Source organism: Ciona robusta, chromosome 7, assembly GCF_009617815.1.
Source record: "Ciona robusta chromosome 7, ASM961781v2".
Taxonomy (NCBI): Eukaryota; Metazoa; Chordata; class Ascidiacea; order Phlebobranchia; family Cionidae; genus Ciona; species Ciona robusta.
This window is the reverse complement of record NC_143241.1, coordinates 2,498,442-2,520,918: the sequence shown is the minus strand read 5'-3', so window position 1 is coordinate 2,520,918 and position 22,477 is coordinate 2,498,442. Positions and strand designations below refer to the sequence as shown.

The 22,477-nt window shown below is 35.1% G+C and overlaps 2 protein-coding genes across 2 annotated transcripts; both read right to left on the bottom strand.

Moving 5' to 3' along the window:
- Positions 1-399: 399 nt before the first annotated feature.
- Positions 400-6,555, bottom strand: LOC149733699 (melatonin receptor type 1B-A-like). Its single transcript, XM_089880386.1, has 8 exons — positions 5,818-6,555; positions 4,154-4,269; positions 3,337-3,548; positions 2,730-2,899; positions 2,225-2,348; positions 1,472-1,653; positions 1,014-1,149; positions 400-946 (listed from the first exon to the last, which is right to left on the bottom strand). The coding sequence occupies exons 1-8, from the start codon at positions 5,897-5,899 to the stop codon at positions 859-861; spliced, it is 1,110 nt and encodes a 369-aa protein (XP_089736512.1). The 5' UTR covers positions 5,900-6,555; the 3' UTR covers positions 400-858.
- Positions 6,556-7,541: 986 nt separating this feature from the next.
- Positions 7,542-15,998, bottom strand: LOC149733698 (melatonin receptor type 1A-like). The gene is made up of 8 exons (XM_089880508.1): positions 15,810-15,998; positions 12,841-12,959; positions 11,335-11,546; positions 10,600-10,778; positions 9,673-9,796; positions 9,102-9,283; positions 8,447-8,582; positions 7,542-7,872 (listed from the first exon to the last, which is right to left on the bottom strand). Exons 1-8 carry the CDS (start codon positions 15,898-15,900, stop codon positions 7,689-7,691), a joined length of 1,227 nt encoding a protein of 408 aa, XP_089736634.1. The 5' UTR covers positions 15,901-15,998; the 3' UTR covers positions 7,542-7,688.
- Positions 15,999-22,477: the final 6,479 nt, after the last annotated feature.

Below are 22,477 nucleotides of genomic sequence, written 5' to 3'. Positions count from 1 at the left end.
GTACCGGAAGATTCTTCACTAGCACCAATATGTATTCTATAGGCTAATAGCAATACAGTACTACGTATAGTTTAAGTTTATTAGTTTTTCACTTATACTACTGGATAGTGGATATTAACATCAAATCTACCACATTCAGTTCTATGTTATCTACCGCTATTTATTACACGCACATTAAATTTATTGACAAACGGTACTTTCAGTATGAAATACCTTTACTTATTTACTAATTTGTGGCTTAACCAAGACCGTAAACTTTTCCAAAGTTTTAAAATTATTGGAATGTTAGCGTACTTTGTAACCATAGAAATTGTATTTACTCGCCGTTAGATCCGATGAGATATCGTCGCAGGCAAATCATTTTTGCTACAAATTTATTTAGTTCTCTTAAAACATTTAAACACTGATTTAGTGTAGTCGTATTTTCTGCAGTAATACATATAAGTTTGAAATTGTTTTTGTTGCGAAGCAGTGAAAGAACAAACCATTTATTCTTATGTTTCGATAAACTGAACGCAAGTTTAATCTGAATTTACGTTACAGTTTTAACAAGCAGGCAATCGAAGTATCTAGAATTCTAGAGTACAGGATAAACAAATCACAGAAATATAAAATATAAAATGCGTATCTCCTTTACTATCTTTTTATGCGCCTATCCTTTACCATGGAAACCAAGTAAAACGCGGACGGAGTTGGCGGTCACGTGAGTAGAAAAAGAATATATCACGGTTTTGGGCAGTTGCGCGTTCTACTCTTTTTTATTTCTGTGAAACACACACAAATGCTATTATATTTTACAATTGCCATATACACGCAAATGAAAAGTTTTTAGTTTTGAATTCAACGTTCCAATGTTTCTCAATGGGTGGTTATGGTGGTCTCGGTTTGAGTTGGTCTGCGATACTTGGCTTTCTTCCTCTGAGTGTAATTGCTCGTAAGGCGATATCTGAAACGTTACACCTTTCATTTTAAATATGAACCGTACATACAGTTAATTGATATGGGTAGTATACCTGTTCGATGTTATTCCATCAAGCAGTCGCAAGCCGCACAAGGCATAACCTTGTCTAAAACTCGCGTTCCTCCAACCGTATATGAAGCTGTTGAATGTTGAATTAAACATCCCCAACCAGGCAAGAGGACGCTTAACTAGAAATTAATATCTTTTAAATTTTCGTAACTTTAATTATACGAGTACACTGAAAATCTTAAACGTATAAGTTAGCTTACAGAGACATATGGGACATGGTGGGCGTGGGAGAAGATGGAATATCGTTTCGTTTTATCATTTGGTGTTAAACAAAGAACATTTAAAAAATCATAAAGCCGTATCCTCACAACTTCCATAGACCGTTGTTAATTGTTTAGAAAATGATCAGGATATTTGGATATTATTGGCTAAAGGTGTCCTTTCTCTTCCCTACTATATTTTAAATTAATATCCCAATGCGACTTAGACAAGGGTAGTTACCTGCTGGATCTCGCAAGTTGTTCCAAACCCCGAAGTTATTCATGATTACAGCGAAACAATAAGGTGTCCATGACATTAAGAATACAATCAGGACGATAAGTATGGTTTTCAGCAGCCGATGTTCTCGTCTTTGCAACTGAGCAGACACAGATTGCGAACGAATCGACATCTTGTTGCCTTTGCTGGGAAAGTAAACTCAATTAATTATTTATAAATATTTAGTTTTCCACAAATATTAGATTATTAGTAGAAGAACTGCAATTTTCAGCCACGTAATATATATGATATCTAAGTCACAGCAAATCAGCAGCAAACTTTATCGCAGTGCATGTTGCACGTTCAACCAGTAATCTCAGATATTTAAAATTTAGGAAAACTTATTATAAGACTTAACCCTCAAGCACATAATGTCCAATATTTTCAAACTTGAAATATATGATAAAGGCTTCGATCGGAGTGATACCACGAATTGCAGTATTATTTAAGCTCAATTTTCACATCTTTATTAATTGAGAACCCCTCGAAGAAATATGTTAAAACACACAGAATTTATTTAGCAATTTGCACGCCAGGTGTAGGCTAATGTTAACAATAAGAAAACAGGCGGGGTGAGATGCAATCTAAAATTCTTTGATTCATAAAAAAAATTAATTATTAGTAATAGACGGAAATACCACTAAACAATATTGGTCGCTTTAAAAATAAAGATTACTATTCTGTGCGACCGCATTTTATAAAAACCTTAACTATTACCGTTTTACTCTTGTAAACAAAATGTAGTAACAGAACGATGAGACGATGACAGGCACAAAGTAAGCCAAAACAACCAAAGCGACGGGGTATCTCGGGACATTGACATCGTCCCATGCACACATTCCTGAAATACATTTTGTATTTTACTTTCATAAATTAAAACCCAAAGAATGGCATATATTTAAAAAAAAAACTATCATTAAATATATAGTAGATTAGGGGGACAGGTCACCTTTAGCACACAATATCCGAATATCCTGATCGTGTTTTAAACAGTTAAGAACAATCTATGGAAGTCGTGAGAACACAGTTTTGTATTTCTTTGAATGCTCTTTGATCCGTACCAAACGGGACGAGAAAATAGTCTGAAAGGGTATCCCATTTTCCCCACCCTACTATATACCTTAACGGCTGGCAACGAAATCACTGCTGACAGTGAAGGTAATTCAATTATCAGGTTAATTATTGCGGTACACAATATTGGTTCTTAAAATCTCTTGTTTACCTGCTCCCTTGTCGTATATGAGTAGATTTTCGTTAGTATCCTTCACCGTTAGCAACAGTGGCATATTGAGCATGACAGACCACACCCACACGAATGCAACAAGCAACATTACTGTTGATTTCTTTTGAAACAACGGCGTCTGATTTTGTGTGCTAGATGTTATCATTAATCTGTAAAAATGCGATGTTATTGATTTAATAAACAACTTTCTTGTTTGGTCAGCTACAGCTAGCAACACCTTTATCACATACTATCTAAATATCTTGATCGTGCTTTAACAATTAACAACGGATTGTGGGAGCTAGTCGCGAGGATATGTTTTTATAATTCTTTGTACGTTTCTTATTTGCTAAATGTGTTCCATTTTCCCCGACCCGATACTATGAAATACGGGTGTTACGGTAAAACGACATCGTTACGACGCCAAATAATTAAACAGTATACAATAAAACTTAATAAAAAACGTGGCGTTGACACCCAAGTCTATACTTAACCCATTATTTGGTGAATTGAACCCATTACCTGTGGGTTACAGGCAGGCGCACTAACCACTATGCCACGGCACCGGACTAAATGCTATACTTCTATAGTGCTACTTCTTCCGTACCTCTGTACACTAATCATCATCAAGTTTTGCATTGAAGCATTGCAACTTGTGGGCACTAGGAACCCCACCACCATACACGCCTGACGACCCAACACACTTTCGTTTCCATTCAACATATTTCCGGCCGTGACTGGAAGTAGAACTGACGTCACGATGAGGTCAGCAACCGCCAAGTTACAAATAAAAAGGTTTCCGGAAAGTTTTCGTAATTCCTTTAAAATAAAAGGACAATGGAAGTGTTTTAATATATAGTCGGGTGGGGGGAGATGGGACACCTTTAGCACATATAATATCCAAGCATCCTGATCGTGTTTTAATCAATTGACATTGGTCTATGGGATTCGTGAGGATATCGTTTTATAATTCGTTGAATGTTTTTTGTTTACTATAGTAAATGGAACGAGAAAATGGAATGAAAAGATGTCCCATCTTTCCCCAGCCTACTATATATAGTCTCATATGTGTTTTAAATAAGCCCGGAAACAAACATGTGTTTTATTATATATCAAAGATTTTTTTTGGACTGTGTGAGAATATATAGTATAGATTGGGGTAAAATTGTACAAATTTTTATTCTTTTTAATCGTCACATTTATTCAATAAAAAAACAAATATTTAAAGAATTTTATAGTCGTATATCCCCACGACTCAAAATAAGAGCATTGTTAACTGTCTAAAACACGATCAGGATAATGGTGCCCCGTCTGCCCCCATAGTACAATATACGTGTGTGAAGTATCCAAACTTCCCCACCGTATTGTACCTAAGTATAGTTTGGCAATCGTTTAAATACAAAGCAAAGTTATGCTTTACTTACTGGATTAGTGGTAACAGAATAAATAATAAGAAAGTTTCCAACTGTTCCTACAGCCGCTCCAATGATGAGAATGGTGACCATGAGTGGTACGAAGGCCTCTTCTGCGTTATATACATCTGGAAAACATTTTTTCATATTTCATAAAATGCACTGTTATATAACCTTACCATGCGAACGAAAAGTATGAACGAAAGCTGTATTGGTATCAGTTATCCTACTGTGTGTGAATGTGAAAAAGAAAAATAACATTTCATGATCTTGTTTTGTACAATTGCAACGTTAAGTCAATCATCTTCCCAAAAACGTAATGTTTTATTTTTTCTAGCAAATCACAAAATTTTATATGCTGACTCTTTCCAAGCAACGCTTTCGTAGGCGTTGTAAAGGTTGTATGTGTGTTTTGGCTGACCAACAGATTCATAAAAAAAACTTGAATATTTCGTACAGTTTGATTTAGTGTCATTAAAGTGGTTTTAGTTTTGTGAATTAACCGAGTTGATGAAAATAGACAGGGGTCAATATGACTTTAATTTGAAATAAAAACATAAAAAACATCGTTTTAACGTTATATATTTAAAGTTTACATGGCAAGGAAACTAGGACAGGCGGTTAATTTCGGTAGGTTAACTACAAGTTGCAGAAAATGGTTATTATAAAAAATATTTCAGTTTAGTGTCCCATCTCCCCCCACATTGTAGCTTTGTGAATTTTTATTGCCAAACTTTGAAAGATTTGCTTTTAGTTTAGTTATTTATACCTCAGGGGTTATTCAACTATAAAGATACTGATATAATAAAACAGATATTATTTTGAAAATATATTCGAAATTCAGTTATTTGCACTTGGGGATAATTTATGAGAAGTGGCTTGTGCAAAAACCAGTGTAGCAACACCCAATTTTTAGCAAAAATGTAAAGTTTATTAATATTTATTGTCAATTTTCTGTTTTTACAAGTTCCTACATTTGTAGGATACGACATTATAGCGATGGGGAAGGAAAATAATGTTTAAACTTGATTTTCAAAGCGTACAGTATTATTTCGTGTTATTTACATGTATTCCTATTAATAAATTGACTTATAAATAAAAATTAACGATGATTTTAGACTGTCCCATCTTATCCTGTGTGTTTTCGAATTTGTAAATGACATCTGATGTATATACGTGTGAATCGTTAAATAACTCCTCGTGTGTTTTAATATATTTTTTTGAATTGTTATTTCAATAAAGGAATTATAGTGCTAATTCGTAGTATCACCCCAAAGCCATGTATTTTGATTTTGGAAATATTGGGCAATATGTACTAAGGTGTCTCATCTCCCCCCACCACTGTACTATATATATGACTGTAAGTTATAGCGAAGTATAAATAACTTGAGTATAGCGTTTTTTATTCGTAATAAAAAGGTAAAAAATTAATAAAATATTTGTATAAAAAAATTAATAATCAATGTGACATATTTATCGCCGCAGGGCAACGACAATCGTTTTACATCGATGTTCTGTTTCATGCACTCGTGCCCGCTTTTATATACGAGTTTCCGCAACTTATTTATGCCTAATTTTTGTATTTATTTTTTATTTCTTACAAGTTCACAACCTTGGGCGCATGTAACCTCTGCGGATTTGCGGAACTTTTTTAATTAAGCCAAAGTCTTGCTTACCTGTAGCATTCGTTGTAGAGGAAAATGTCTGAAGCAATCCATTAGGTGTTATTGTTGAGTATAGGTACAAGTCTCCTGACATTATAAATACTGAATATCCGATATTTAGTCTACAGTTCAATAAAGACTACTTTCATTTATGTCTGCAGTACATTAATTTTCTATAAAACCAAAAAATAAAATTATCGAGTCTTTTGACGAATTGTATTCAGGCTAAACTCCAAAATTGTATGCAAGCTAAACTCCAAGCGCTATATACTGATTCTATAGTCTGGCTTAAGCTGACAAAATCTCAACCGTCATTGCAATTGGTGCTAAAATATACATGAGTTTTAACTTGGCAAACTGGCAATTAAAGTAATTTGAAGTCTGTCGGTATTCAAAAACCGCTCGTTGTATGTGATATGCTATATCTGCAACATGGCGCGTATAAATGCCACCCTAAAAGCATATCTATTCATCGGTGTATACTACTGGGCGAAAACAATAATTATGCGTTTGCTTTTTCTTATACAGGCGACCCGCAATGTATTTTAGGCCTAAACATACGCGGTTTCTCTAAGTCAAATAAAACCACCAATCTTTAGCATTTGATGCTTAAAAGGATTTAATTTCTACGACCTTATTTCAACTGCGCGCATCTTTAAAATTTCCTTATGTGCTCTAGCTTTCCCATTACCGCAAATTTCCTGACAGCAACCAACAGATCGCAGCAGCATGGTAAACCGTAAATATATCCTGCGATCAATTAGAGTCACCAGACGCCTTTTTTGCGAAACAATAACTGTGTTTTTAATTGCGGCTCCCTACATTTTAATAATAGTGGATGTTTAATGATTATTTTCATTTTTATATAGTATGGTGGGGAATTCGGAACACTTATTAAATTTAGCACTTATTAAATATCCTGATCGCGTTTTAAGCAATTAACAACGGTTTATGGGAGTCGTGAGAATACGGTTTTAAAATGGGACGAGAAAATAAAACGAAAGGGGGTCCCATCTTTTCCCATTCTTTTGTACATCGATATGCTAAAACACTGCTCATGCTTATACACCGTATTTTAAACGTAAACACTAAACTATATATACTTTTTCATTATCTTAAACGGCTTAGAAATATAAACAATGCACTGGCTAAACTAAGTATTGAATGAACCCGCGAATCCAATTTAACAGTATTGTGATTGTAATGGTAGAAATGGTTCACGAATTTGAATGTTATTAATATTTGTTGTTGTAATTATACTTCTATCTCTGATACAGAGCACGTATTATACATGTATTTTAGAAGCGGTTTGTTTTTATTAGATTTTGCAAATGTTTTTAGCTGTACCATATAATAAAGTTGCACTGATCTGTCGCGTTTTTTGGCATAGCTTTATAAACAGTGAGGTTTTTCTCTACTTTCCATAATGTCCCGCTGCTTCTTTGCCAAAGAATTAATGACATCTCACTAACAAAGTAACACAACTTCAAAAAAATAATAAAGGTAACTTTAATTTTAAACAACGTGCATTAAAATTAATATTAAAACGAAACGTTACAGTGTAGTCGTACGGGCAGTTTACAACAGCAAAAAAATAACAATACATATATAGTAGGGTGGGGAAAGATAAGACACCTTTTGCACATATTATCCAAATATTCTAATCGTGGTTTAATTAATTAACAACGGTCTTTGGAAGTCATTGTGATATGGTTTTATAATTCTTTGTATATTCTTACTCAATGGGGCGAGAAAATACAGTTAGAAGGTGTCCCATCTTCCCCCACCCTACTGTATAAATAGCTTAAGATGGACAAATGCAACCGTACATAGGTCAAACATATATAACGTACATATAGGACACACTCAGCAAAATTCTAAATTTATGTGCTGTTTACGCTTAAAGATATTTTCGACCGAACCGAAGAGTTATTCAGCCGTGTTACGTATTTATTTGTAGTTGTACATTCGGATAGATTGGGAGGAATAGACCGACGGGCGAGGTCAGACATTCGTTGTCGTTTACGTTTTGATGAACGACGGAGAACGCGGCGCCTCATTTCGTATCTAAATAACAACTTTTTTTAATCTTCGGTTACATATAATGTAAGCATATTACACAAAATCAAAACAACAGTCTTCACAGCTCAAAAAAATTTAAGTTTGCAATTATAACTTAATCAAATAAGTAAAATAAGGGATTGCTGTCACAAACTGTTCAATAATAAAGTACGGTGGGGAAAGATGGGACACTTATTTATTTTATTTCCTTGCCACACTTGGTAGTTAACAAACAGCATTCAATTAAATATATGACCGCATCCCCACGACCCCTATAGACCGTTGTTAATTGTTTAAAACACGATGGTGTCCCGTATTCCCCAACGGATGTCCCGTATTCCCCAACACTACAGCACTACAATGACTATAGGTGTCCCGTATTCCCCAACACTACAATAACTATACAGTCTATAGAAAGTTCGGCATTTAAAGAAATAAGTTTAATCATATTATGAAACTCAATGATAGGAATCGATAAGATCTGAGATGTTGTACAAAACTTGGTGAAAATGAACGTTAGACGTTGCTTTGATTATAACAACCAAATTGTGTTATATTAGATGGCTTAACAAAAACTTACTTATTACAGGTTAAGCCATCTATAACTTGGTAAAGACACATTTTGTAACCCATTCGAAAATTCCGGTTTCGCCAACCGTATATTATGCTGTTAAAAGCTGAATTTGAAACGCCCAGCCACGCTGTAGTTCGTTTCCCTGTAAAAATATACGGACGGCTTATTTTCATGCACTAATGAGACATAACAGTTCGGCCTGTATAACATTTACGTGAAATATTATTTCAAAATTTTGTTAAATAAAGAGTCAATTTTATCAAACGTATAGTAGGGTGGGGAAAATGGGACACCTTTAGCACATATATATCCAGATATCCTGACCATGCTTTAAACAATTAACAACGGTATATAAGAGTAATGAGAACATAGTTTCATATTTCTTTGATTGTTCTTTGTTTACTACTAAATGGGACGAGAAAGTAGAGTTAAAAAGTGTCCCATTTTCCCCCATCGTACTGTATATTAAATTTACTGAGTGACATGTAAGCACACAGAAAACTGGTTCAAATGATAGTATCGTATAATCGTATATACAACAGCAGTGTGCTATGATGCATAATTGTACAACCCTATTCTTATGAATTGGTGCTGCAGCATACGTGTCTCATATCATTATTCCAATCCAAATAAAGTAATCTAAATCAGGTAGACTACTCACACGTTTCGTTGGTAGTAAAGTCAGAAATTCCAAACGTGCTTAGCAGAACAATAAGACAATATGGCCCCCATGACACGACAAATACTATTAACACGATGAGAATGGTTTTCAGCAGTCTACGTTCCCTTTGAACCAAGGTGGCGTTTTTAGTTTCCATTTGATTTGTCATTTTCCTGGACTTCCTAAAATATATTGTCGTTCGTTATTTTTTAGCAGAACTGGTAACTATATGCAATTGTAATTATTCTGTTAATCTCGCCGTGATCGAATGTTCATAAAAAATCACGTTACCCTAGTTTAATCTGTAGCATACACCGCACGAAAAATCTGGCTATCAAAACGTTTAATTGATTCGTTTACTATCTTTATATATAGTTGGTTGGGAAAGATGGGACACGTTTACATTCTGTTTTCTTGTATATTATGTGCTAAAGGTGTCCCATCTTCCCCCACCCTACTATATATGTATTCATATGTATGTATATACATTAATATATATATATACTTGTGCGGGTGCAAAGAAAACAGTTACTTAGGCGTCTTAAAGCAACAAAAAGCAGCAGTCTCTTACCCCTTTACTCGGTTGAAGAGCACAGTATAGCAGATGCCAGATACGATGAGGGGAATACAGAATGCGACGCAGATCAGAGCGAAGTTGTATCGAGGTGACGACACATCGTCCCATGCACACATACCTACAGTGCATTGTAATGTAAGTTGTCTGAAATCTGATGACGATTGTTTTTATGTATGGTTCTTTAACTATGTCCTTGGGCTGAACACTTAAAGGGGCATCCCAACAAAAGATCAAAATTTGCTGTGTTTACTCTTATAATATCTCACCGGCGAGCGAAACGTAATTCTTGTATCGATCACAAAAAAATAACAACAAAAAATGATAACTACCTCTTGTTTAGACTCATAATAAGCCTGGCAGCAATATTATTTGTTTGTATAAAGACATGGTAAAACGCATGCTTTATTGGCTATGATTATTTTCTAAAAATAATGGTAGGCTGGGGGAAGATGGGACACCTTAAGCGCGTAATATCCAAACATCCTGACCATGTTTTAAACAATTAACAACGGTATATTAAAGTCATGAGGATATTGTGTGATAATTCCTAGAATGTTTTTTTGTTTACCATCAATGGAACGAGAAAATGAAATGAAAAGGTGTCCCATCTTTCCCCACCCTACTGTACATTGGGTTTAATTTTACAATACATGTCAAATTAGTTGTTCTGCACTTCCAAGTTTACTTACATTTAAGTTTGACCTTATTTCGCTTAAATGTATGACTACAGAACGTAATTTAACTAATTAGTTTATGGGTAATTGTCCAAAATTCAATTTTCCCTTGCTTGCCTCGCTGTAGATTAAAAAAATTGAGCATAATTTCTTTTTATTTTTTGCCCGCTATTTATAAATAAAACTTCATGTTTGCATAGGGTGTAAAAAAATAGTTGCTTTTAAACTTTGTTACTTATTTTTTTACCTGCGGCGGCATCATACTTCAGCATGGTTTTGCTAGTCGAGTTCGTAAGCGTTGGAATACTTGTCGTTAGAGGGAGCACGAGCATTGTAGACCAAACCCAAGCGAAAACGACAAGTGCCCATGTTTTAATCGCTTCAGAAGTATTTCGATTCGAGTCAGTCACCGCAGTGGCTGAAAGTCTGTTGTTGATTGAAATAGGATTAGTCGGAATTCTGTAACGACCGATTGCTTTAAACGAAACCATGCGTTTGTAATATGATCTCACGACGGAAATTGCGCCGCATTTCCAGTAATGTTACTTCTGTAAAAAGAAGATACAGTAGGCGGTGAGGAAAGAACTATATGCCCACGACTCCCATTGACCGTTGTTAAGGTGGCTGTACACAGTATCCGGCGTGCGAATTCGCATGCGAAGTCGTATGCAAACCGGTGTCCAATTCCGCATGCGGCACCGAAATTCGGACAAAACAGACAAAACGGACGAATTTCGGATACTGTGTACAGTCACCTTTATATGGTTAAAACACGATCAGGATATTTGGATATTTTGTGCTAAAGGTGTCTCTTATTATTTACAAGTATTTTCACGACTCTTCAAAGAGGGTTGGTAATTTTAAAAAATACGTTTAAGAAATAATGAATATTATGCAAACGGTGTACATTTTCCCCGGCACCCCACAACCAACATATATAGCATCAATGGGAATAGTATATTATTAGTAATATCCTACTTACCTTTGTGTGCTTATCAGCATTAGGTTTTGCATTGAAGCGACGCAGCTTAAGGGCATTATAAACCCGACGAACATACACGCGCCCACCGGTAATGGAGATACATTATTATTGATGACATTCGCGACAGTCGAAGGAAGAACTACTGATGTAACTGTCAAGTCAGCAAGCGCCAAGTTACATACGAAGTAGTTGGTCTTTAAACGACGCAGTTTCTGCGGAAAATGTTCGTTAATTGTTATATATTAGGGTGGGGGAAGATAGGACACTTTTTCATTCTATTTTCTCGTCCCATTTTTAGTAGTAAACAATGAACATCCAAAGATTATAACTGGACCTCACGACTTCTATAGACCGTTTTTAATTGTTTAAACGCGATCAGAATATTGTGTGCCAAAGGTGTCCCGTCTCCCTCGTCCTTATAGTAGAATGGGAGAAGATGAGACACCTTTTTATTTTATTTTCTTGTTTCATTTGGTAGTAAACAAAGAACACTCAAAGAATTATAAAACCGTATCGTCATAGCTCCCATAAAGAACATTGCTAACTGTTTAAAACACGAATATGATAATCGGATATTATGTACTAAAGGTGTCCCATCTTCCCCCACTCTACTATATATCAAGAAAAAATACGTTAGTTGAATTACGCAGCTCCACGAATTAACATGGTTTAAAATATTTTAAAACATGACAAAATGCATTGTTGAAATATTCCTTTTCACGCTAATTTCAATACTCCGATTACCCAACCCTTTACACACCCTCCCCTGCATATCTTTAATTCTATCACCATACCCTTGCCAATAAGTAACATTAAATTTTAATGCGCAATAGTTTCATGACAACTTGTCAATGACAAATGGCTTGACGATTGGGAAAAACCAACCGCATTAATAAAGGCTATTTACTATTCCCATATCCTTTACTTGATTGCTGTCCGTTTATTAATGATAGTCGGTATATCATATGACATTGACAAATGCCTGATTAATAGAGATTATTAGGATACAGTAAATATGCATATAGTAGGGTGGGGGAAGGTGGGACACCTTTTCAATCTATTTTCTTCTTCAATTTGGTAGTAAACAAACATTCAACGATTTTTTATAAAACTTTATCCGCACGGCTCCCATAGACCGTTGCTAATTGTTTAAAACACGATCAGTATATTTGGTTATTATGTATGAAAGGTGTCCCATCTTCCCCCACCCTACTATATTGTAGGGAGAAGATGGGACTCTCACACACACGCATCTATATATATATATACCATTTTTTTAACAATTCGTTTCCATTTCTTAGAAATCGATAAGCTCTGAAAATAATACTGTGCAAAAATAATTATTGTTAAAAAAATAATTATATAGATATAAATTACGCCTTTAACAATAATTATATTTTGCACAATATTATATTCAAGGCTCATCATTTCTTTAAGAAATAAAAACGAAATGTTCCAATGGCTCGTAAAAGTTATAACTAAATTGAGCCATAGAAAAATACCAACCTTTTGCGTACACACCGCGTATATGATACATATGTTTCCAAGTGTACCAACTACAGCAATCAGCGTTAGAACGAATGACACTCCAATTTTATATGCCAATGAATATGAATACGTAGTTTCTGTAAGAAAATATAAAAATATAGTACTGGGGGTAAGATGGGACACCTTTGGAACATGATGTTCTAATATTCTGATCGTGTTTTAAACATTTAACAATGGTCTATAGGATTCTTGAGAATACGGTTTTATAATTATTTAAATGTTGTTTGTTTACTACCAAATGGGAAGAGAAAATAGAATAAAAAGGTGACCTATCATCTCCCACCTGATTTTTAACTTTGTAAAACTAATAAAATATTGTTATAACCGAACAACTCCACACAATCGTTAAACAATAAATTATGTAAGCGCCAATAGTTTAAAAACGTGTGAATAATTTAGGTCTTTTTACGCGGAAATCATGTTTGGCAAGAATTGGAATTATTTTGTTTACCATAACTATTCATAATACAGAATTAGACAAGACGTAATGCTATATAAGGTTGAACAATAACTTAAATCGGTTTATTTATGATTCATTTTCGCCGAAACCACATAAACATCATTTATTTTCCTCAACTAGTATTTACCTTTAGCCTGTTTTTTAATGATTGTCGTTTTGTTACTCAATCCCTTCTTTAAGTAGTTTAATGTTCGTTCTCGTATTCGAAGAGATAAATAAAGATTTTTAGGATTTTTGTATATTATAGCGACTGTAGGATTTGTTAAGCTTTCCCCTTTATAACTTCAGCGACATAGGGACTTCGGTGATCTTGTTTTAAACACCTTTTTTTAGGTTTACGGTGGCTGTACACAGTATCCGGAATTCGTCCGTTTTGTCCGGATTTCGCTGCCGCATGCGGAACTCGTAACGTAGGACTTCGCATGCGAATTCACACGCCGGATACTGTGTACAGCCACCTTTACTCATATTTTTAAGTGTTTTAATATATAGTATGGTGGGGAACGATGGGACATCTTTTCATTCTATATTCCCGTCCATTTTGTAGAAAACAAAGAATATTCAAAGAATTATAAAACGTATCCGCACGACTTATACACCGTTGGTAATTATTTAAAACATGATCAGGATATTTGGATAATATGCGCTAAGGGTGTCCCGTCTTACTCCACTCTACTGAAAATTTAGTAACACAAATACTTGTTAGGTGTTTTAGGGTTTATGTAATCATTTTATCCTATTGAGGGGAACATAATATTGTCCCCAAAAAAGAACAAAACTGTTTTATTTCACCCAACTCAGGAACAAGCACCTAAGATTGCATGTTTTCACCACACACGTGTTTTCTGAACCTCAGATCGCTACTAAAATTAGAACACAATTTGATGGTTGCATGGGTCGCCTATATTGGTTAACAGTAATTTTGGTTTGATATTGTAAAGCTTTTATTGTATTACATACAAATAATTTAGAAAAGTGTAGATTTAGCGAAACCTTCGTTTTTAATATCCCTCCAAAATGTGGGCTGGTGCAAAGATAAGCTTCAAAATACCGAAAATGGGCCACAATCTGAAATTAAGCCTTTGTACCTTCATTTTGCGGATTTGTAAACCGCTGTCAAGCTTTGGCTGGTATTTCATTTTAAGCTGTCATGACCTCATTAAAAAAACATTTGAGGTTTGGAAAATATTAACATTAGTCGTGGAGTCACAGCGTTGATTTGGTTCAATCCGTTTTGCACATATAAAGACTTGCTGTGGATATTACCAACACGTTGCAATATTTATAATGTCTTAAATTTTCGAAAAAATTTCATTTACTTGCTGTTTACAAGCTAGTCCAAAGTACCGAGTTTTCCCATTAAATTCGATTTTAGGAACTATGGTGTATATACTGCAAACAGTGGTTTTTAAGAACCGCTGTATGCAGAAATGTTTTTTACAGGGAAACCATCAGACACGCAGTTATTATGTGCGTATTACCGATGTATACTATATATAACATGTGTTTTGCGACTTGGCATCACGATTACGGATAATTAATCTCTATTGACGTTAAGTGAACGAACGTCTGCACTTTAACTCGCTAACCACAACGCGTTGTGCTCATTTAAGAATATCAAGCAATTGGCATATATTAAGGACCACATACCTAACGGAGCCACTTATATTTTAAAGCTGTCAAAATTACACAAAACGTCAAAATAAGTAATATAGCAACAACGCGATTTTTTCATATTTTTTGAAAAATAATTTCGATTAGAATACTGGTCCTTTGGAAGAAACATGTGGTTTTAAAGTCACCATGTTTTAATTAGATTCAACCTTTTAGTAAGCAATCTTTCTAAATGTTCAATTGGTGTGGTGAAAACTTTTGAAGATTCATCTTGGCAATGCTGACGCGAACGCTCAATCTTTTAATTAAAGCATTACGACGCAAGGTTATTCTCATAGTCTGTGATAAGTTTAACGCAAATTGCGGCTTTCGCAATACAAGCAATATAAAAGGGTGGTAAAACTGAGACACACATTCTATCATACATTTTTTTACCCATATAAATTTAGTAACAGTAATATATTACTGATACGTTGGTAAGCGCTTTATGTGATCGTTAAAATACTATAGAATAATCCGGTAATAATTTATTTGTTTATCATCGAAAAAAAAAGAGTATTTTTTAATTTCTACATTGCCCCGTGTCCTACTTTGCCCCGCCCGCCCATGCTAAAATTCGCGTTAAAATAAATAACATATATTCTATTAGTTTTCATTCTCTATCTTGATCATTTGGTAGCAAGCAAAGAATATTTACAGAGTTATATAAACGTATCCCGAGACTTATTATATTAATTTTTTTAAATACGATCAGGAAATATGGGACGTTTAGGAGCTATCCCATCTTACCCCGCAGTATTATAGGTACTAAACTGCTGGGTAGAAATGGCTACCCTTCCATATAAGTATTTACCTGTGAAGTTCATAGTTGAAGTAGCATTATATCCGAATGTGGTGACATTGGTTCCGTTTATGTACGAAGGTGGGGTCGTATACGTCGCCATGCTGGGTACGACGTCGGGTTATTCAGAATTAACCCTTATCTTATCAAAGACCTGTAAGACTGTGTTATCAAACACCTGTGAAACAAATAATTTCGTCTTATTTAAGCCCTTTATATATGGAGTTATTACATAAATTAAGAGATGGGAAACTTTTTACCTTTCTTGATTTCTTATTTATCTGGCCCTTTAGCGCAGCAGACGTAAAGGACTTATAATTATTGTCTGACTGTTCATTTTCTATGGTTTACAACAAGGTAAACTACTTCTCGACGACAATGAATTGACCTCAGTAAACGTTTGTAGCCGAACCCACACCTATGCCGCTGCTTTAATACAATCAGCATGCATCTTTTCTCAACTGCTTATAAAACGGCGCGACGCTTTGTGTGACGAGAATACGCAATGATTACACGACCACAGCGGAATAGAACCTCGCTTCGCAGCATTTCCAGAAATATATGTCGGTCGGCGGAGAATTTCTGAGGAAGCTTGAGTTTCGTCATCATAAAAAACTGATCGTTTTCTCTCTCGCGTAAGAGGCAACGCGTTTACGTAACTTTTTACGTGGGAGTAATAAAACGCGTCACGGGTCAAACCTTTAATACTTTATTTTCAACTCTTTTGTTTTCGAAGGCAAAATGAGAAACACTTTTTTTGGCCTATATACATTGAAGTATTAAGCACTGATTTTGAATAAGTGTTTTGAGTCACTGACATAAAATATTGGGAGAAATGCTCTCATCTGCCGTGTATTAAAATCAGACTGTTTACAACAAAATTAACACCATCTGATTTCGTGAACGGCAAAACAAAAACATAACTTTTAGGGTGTTTTTTAGATTTTCATACATTTATGTAGTAGGTTGGGGTAAGATGGTCCATGTTTTCACTTTCATTTATTTTCCCATTTGGTAGTAAACAAAAAGTATTTACAGAACTATTTAACCGTATTCCTGGGACTCTTAAATATCGCTGTTAATTGTAAAACATAATCAAGAAACATAGGATACTATGTGCTAACGGTTTCCATCTTACCTCAGAGTACTGAATGTTTTAAACTATTTAATATTTCTAAACCTAAAACGATTGCACAAATTCTCCATACCCTTTAACGATTAAGTAAATCCGAACAAACAATTCTTCCAATGCCAAATTTAAATTAATGCTTCTCTCAACAAATAATAATCATCGTTTGTAAACGAGCAATGACGCGTTCACAAAACCGCTATGTGACTGCAAAAGTCTCAATTGAATTATTCGGCGGTCTGAAAATTCGTTTGGTGTCCGTACCATAAGGTTTGATTGACAGCTGTCAATGAGCATGCCATTCAGGCTCCTGGGCTCACCTGGGGACACACTACCATTAACAACGTCCTTGCACGCATAATATTACTTTAATTTTAAGTTAAGGCTGAAAGAAAAACTGATAATGCTTTCAAAATATTCTAATTCCAGGAAATAACTACGTTATACGTTGTTGAGAAGCATAATGTCGCCGCCAAATAATAACGGTGCGCCATGCCGCAAACTCATATGTAAAGAAGTTTTCTACGAGTCGACAAACATTATGCTGCTACATAATTTGCACTTTCTGTTTCTGATACGACTTAGGTTTTTAAAATAAATTGTTGATCAAAAAATATTTTTTCGATCAAAACATGTTCTTTTTAATCACACCTAAATTTGTTTGATTTAAAAACGACTTGTTTATCTATATACTGCATCATGGGTTTAGTGACCACGCTTTTATCAGACACTTTTCCGTACCGTGCTTTAATTTACACTTGTTTTGTTGCTAACTACCCCTTCTCTTCGTTGTTTTAATTCATTTGGTTTTCGCTGCTTTATCGATAACTGACATCTCTCTTCTGCTGTATACAATAATCCGGGCGTCTTTTTGCGTTTTAAAATTCGCTACATTCTAGTCTCTTATATACAAACCAAAACTTTGATTCAATTTAGTGGTTTCTGTATCGTTTTAAAACACAGTATTGCCAATGGCGCTTTTGCGGATTTCCAAGCTTGTATTAAAAAACCACTGGTGACTGCAGACCTTATTGACGCAAAAACACACGTCATGCTATCGCTTTGCTGTGTACCATTCGCCGACGAATGTCATCGTGTGAGGCCGAAGTAAGATACAATCTTTTAACGCCGCCATAAACTAAAAGCGTCTAAGGACAACCCCAAAATAAACTGGGCTATATATACTGCTGTGTGAACTTACAGGCAACATACCAGGGCCTGATATATATGTACATGTATATAAATATTTTTTTTTACTACCAAATGGGAAGAAAAATAGAATAAAAAGGTATATAGAAGAGTGGGAGAAGATGGGACACCTTTTCATTCCATTTTCTTGTCCCATTTGTTAGTAAACAAAAAATATTTACTGAATTATCAACCCGTATCCCCACGAACCCCATAAATCGTTGTTAATTGTTTAAAACACGATCAGGTTATTTAAGTATTATGTGTTAGATGCGTCCCATCTCCCCCTACCCTTCTCTATGATAAACCGCATACCGCTGCTATATACCATTTTGTGGTTTATATGAAGACACCAATTTAAATCGGATGTGTTTATATTAGTTTTTATTCAAACTTGAAAGTACTAGGTTGCGGTTGAATGGTCCATGTTTTTATTTTGTATTGTCCCAGTTAGTAGTAAACCAAGAATATATACAGAATTATAACCGTATATAGCGAGGTGGGAGAAATGGGACATCTTTAGCACATAATATCCAAATATCTTGATCGTGCTTTAAACAATTAAAAACGGTTATGGAAGTCGTGCTGGGCGTGTACCCTCACGACTCAGACATTATATATAGTAGGGTGGGGGAAGAATCCCGGTATCCATCTTTCCAAACTGTTCTGCATATTAAACACCGATTAAATTTAACGAAAATACACCACTTACTGCTGTGTTCTAGGAATTAAAAGTGTTCTAGGAACTTAAATTTCATTCGTAAATTTCGTATTTTACCACGATCACACACGCCACTAAATCCCAAAGAATACTCTACAGTATTCTTTGCTAATTATCTGTGGATCATTTGCGGCAACGTATATAGATATATATATATATATATATATATATATATATATCAGGAGCTTTTATTTAAAGCAGGTATGTTTTAACCAAAGTTTCTCGGGTGGTTTATTATCTTATACGGGTTGGGCCACATTAACATATTGCTATAAATATCGCCTTGCTGTGTTATATTTTAGTTGGATCAAAGGATATATGACGCACGTTATCTCTAATCTATACGCAATACATTAAAATCAAAAATGTTGCTGCAGACTTAAGCCTTAAATAAAGCAGAACACGCGTGACGTATTTGTCTGACGTAATATCATTGTGCTTACGCATTACATAAGGAGAAACACCCATGAACTTTTATTTTACCGGGAAACTTACGCAATAACCTCACACGTTTAGTAACAAGAATAATCTGCCTTCAACTATCCATGCATTCAGTGGTGCTTTGCAAACGGCAATGAGACTGAATTACTTTCACTATATTGACGCCCTACTATAGTAGGGTGGGGGAAGACGGGACACCTTTAGCCCATAATATCCGAATACCCTGCTCGTGTTTTAAACAATTAACAACGCTCTCGTATTGGAGTCGAAAGGATACGGTTTTATAATTCAATGAATGTTTCTTTGTTTACCACAAAATGGGATGTAAAAATAGAATACAAAAGTGTCCCATATTCCCCATTCTCTACTATACTAGGATGGACATGCCAATTCATTTTTCTATCCCCAAATTGCCGGTAAGTGCTAACTATTCATAAAAATGAATGAAAATGTGTCTTATCTTCCCACGTCTTACTATATAGTCAAATCAATGTATAGTAAACCAGTTGCTGGCATATATTCTATAAACTAATTTTCTTGCTTCCGTCATACGCCGCGTCGATTCTGTAATAAGCAGTAAACCGCAACAAAAAATTAATGCTCAACCGACGTCAGAAATTCATGTCAAATTTCATGGAAATCCGAAAACTCAGTACAGTTTGATAAACTCACAACAAACAACGCTGTACATGCTCGTCGTATGGGTTTAAAATACACGCTCAGTTCGTTTGATAATTGGTATCAGTTTCTCTTATACCTGTGCACGAAATAAGCTATGTATACAATGCGGTTGGTTTCCTGAGCTTGTAATCTGCAGTACATTTTATTAACAACCTAATGCAGCGGTTCCCAACCTTTTTGGTGCCGTGACCCTTTTATAACATTTGCCAAGTTGCGGTGACCCCAAGGATAAAATTAGTTGGGTCGCTTTTGAAAGTTATGTAGGCTAGGCTAGCTATCGTAGGCTACCTATGGTTGATGCCGGGAATTCAATAAAATCGCGACCTCAAGTCCAACTTTTGCTTAAATGCATTTCAGCAATCAGCAATTAAATTTTTATTTTCATGGTAAAGGCCTTTGTGACGTAATGAATTACCTGAAATCAAACGAGTAAATCCTGTAATGAGGCCCAGGGTGTTCTGGTTTGTCTAGTACTCTAGTAAAATCGCGATGCGCTCTGTGGTGAGCTGCCCATTGTTAGGAGTTAACTTTCTAAATTTCTAAACTAATGAAATTCTAAACTTCTCAGAAGGCCTCAGGTGACCCCAGGCAAATTGTCAGGCGACCCCAGCTGGGGTCGCGACCCACAGGTTGGGAACCGCTGACCTAATGAAAAGGGAATGTGGCAATACTTGTATAGACTATACGTATATCGCCGCCATACACAAAACTCAGAAACCTATTGAAGCTTAAAAGTTTATTCAGTATTAAACCTAACTACGTAGGCTAATATAATCTATGCATAGGATTGGACGATATGGGTGGCTGATTAATTTACGCGTTTATAATTGACCGTTCTTTGAAAATATTCAATTTTCGTATCTTTCTTTTGCCTTGCAACAAACTATATAGTAGGGTGGGGGAAGACGGGACACCTTTAGCACATAATATCTAAATATCCTAATCATTTTTTTTAAACAATTAGCAACAGTTTATTGGAGTCGTGAGGATACGGTTTAATAATTCTTTGAATGTTCTTTGTTTACTACCAAATGGGACGAGAAAATGGAATGAAAAGATGTCCCATCTCCCCCCACCCTACTATATCAGCTTTATAAGTCCATAAACTATACCCTAATACAAACGTAGATATTTGTTCTTATAACGCTCGTATATAGCTATACTTGGTCTGTGCTGATTAGTTGCAATAACTTGCTGTCACTCGGTTCTTAATATGATATTTAGTAAGATAGACAATTTCCTCCGTACTTCACGGAAAATTTAATTCAAAGTTACGTAATTTGTTCAGTACATAAACCAATGTAACGTACTCTTCAATACTGTAACGTACTAGTTATATATTGCTTTTAATTTCACGTACAAAGTTACATAAAAACTGTTTATATAAAAGGTAGGTATTTACAATATCACTGTTCATTTAAATTAGCCTATAGAGTTATACCTGTTATAGTATAAGCATATTAACTGGTGCTCAAGCAAACTAACTGCCATTGACTGTATAATATCTATTCAATACGTCCTGTTTCCAAACTTATACACTATACGTCACACGTGCTTTCCTTCAACTTATGCATTGAATTGAGTTTTACTTGATGTGTTTGGCTTGTGTTCTCATATCAATCACTGTTCGTTCAATCGATGGCATTTGCGTCTCGAATTTCTGCCGCACGTTTACTATCTCATACCTACCTTTAGAAACTGCTTTAAGGGACAGAATTGACAAACGGCACAAATTAAAATTGAAAGTGCCCCTTTACAAATAGAGTTTTTTTCAAATTTAAATTTATTATTGTATATAAAACCTTTTTACTGATTTAATTGAAAACTGTCGATATGTGAACAATAGTTTAGTGAACAATTCAACTTATGTCAGATTTTTATAAATAAAAATGATGTTGTTTTCACGGATAAGTCGCTGTCCTTCATATAAAAATTATAAGTACAATTACTATCGTAGACTTAACTTGCCTGCTGTTGCAATTCGTTTCTCGTTAATGTTGTAAACTCTGTTACATGTATTTCCGGTAGCAATCGAGTTTAAATTTGATATTACGTAACTGCATCGTGTTTTAAATGCAAGCTGAGCCGTGATGTTTTTCTTGCTTCCATAACCAGTAGTATAGAAAGCCGTATATGAACCCTGGTGTGAAAGTTTAAATGATTCATCGAATTAGATAAACACAGAAGCATGCTACAGATACTTTACGCTTTAGGGTGAAGCAGGCCCGCTTTAGGTATTTAATCAATAATGACAAATGTTTTAGCAAACTAATGTGGATTTGTCGATAGTAATTGGTGTCTCGTGTGTACGATGAATATTTAAAACGCATTTTCAGGATCTTTGTTGGGCACGTAAGTGGTCATATAGATCCCCTTTTGTCGAACAGTTGCCCTTGTTGTTGTTCCTTTTAAGGAGACTTTTTCTAATTAATGAGTAAATAATAATTAACGCTTGCTGTAGTCAGGTATAAGCCATACACCGGTAAGCCGTTAGTAACACAGTAATCGGTAACTTTCGGA

Coding starts and splice junctions, on each gene's coding strand:
- LOC149733699 (XM_089880386.1), bottom strand. CDS start 5,899: ATGTCAGGAGACTTGTACCTATACTCAACAATAACACCTAATGGATTG. Junction 3,549..4,153: donor ATTCTGTTACCACTAATCCA/GTAAGTAAAGCA, acceptor TTTATTTTAAAG/GAATTACGAAAACTTTCCGG. Junction 2,900..3,336: donor ATGATGATTAGTGTACAGAG/GTACGGAAGAAG, acceptor GCATTTTTACAG/ATTAATGATAACATCTAGCA.
- LOC149733698 (XM_089880508.1), bottom strand. CDS start 15,900: ATGGCGACGTATACGACCCCACCTTCGTACATAAACGGAACCAATGTC. Junction 8,583..9,101: donor CTTTACTACCAACGAAACGT/GTGAGTAGTCTA, acceptor ATATTTTTACAG/GGAAACGAACTACAGCGTGG. Junction 7,873..8,446: donor GATGGCTTAACCTGTAATAA/GTAAGTTTTTGT, acceptor GTTGTTATTTAG/ATACGAAATGAGGCGCCGCG.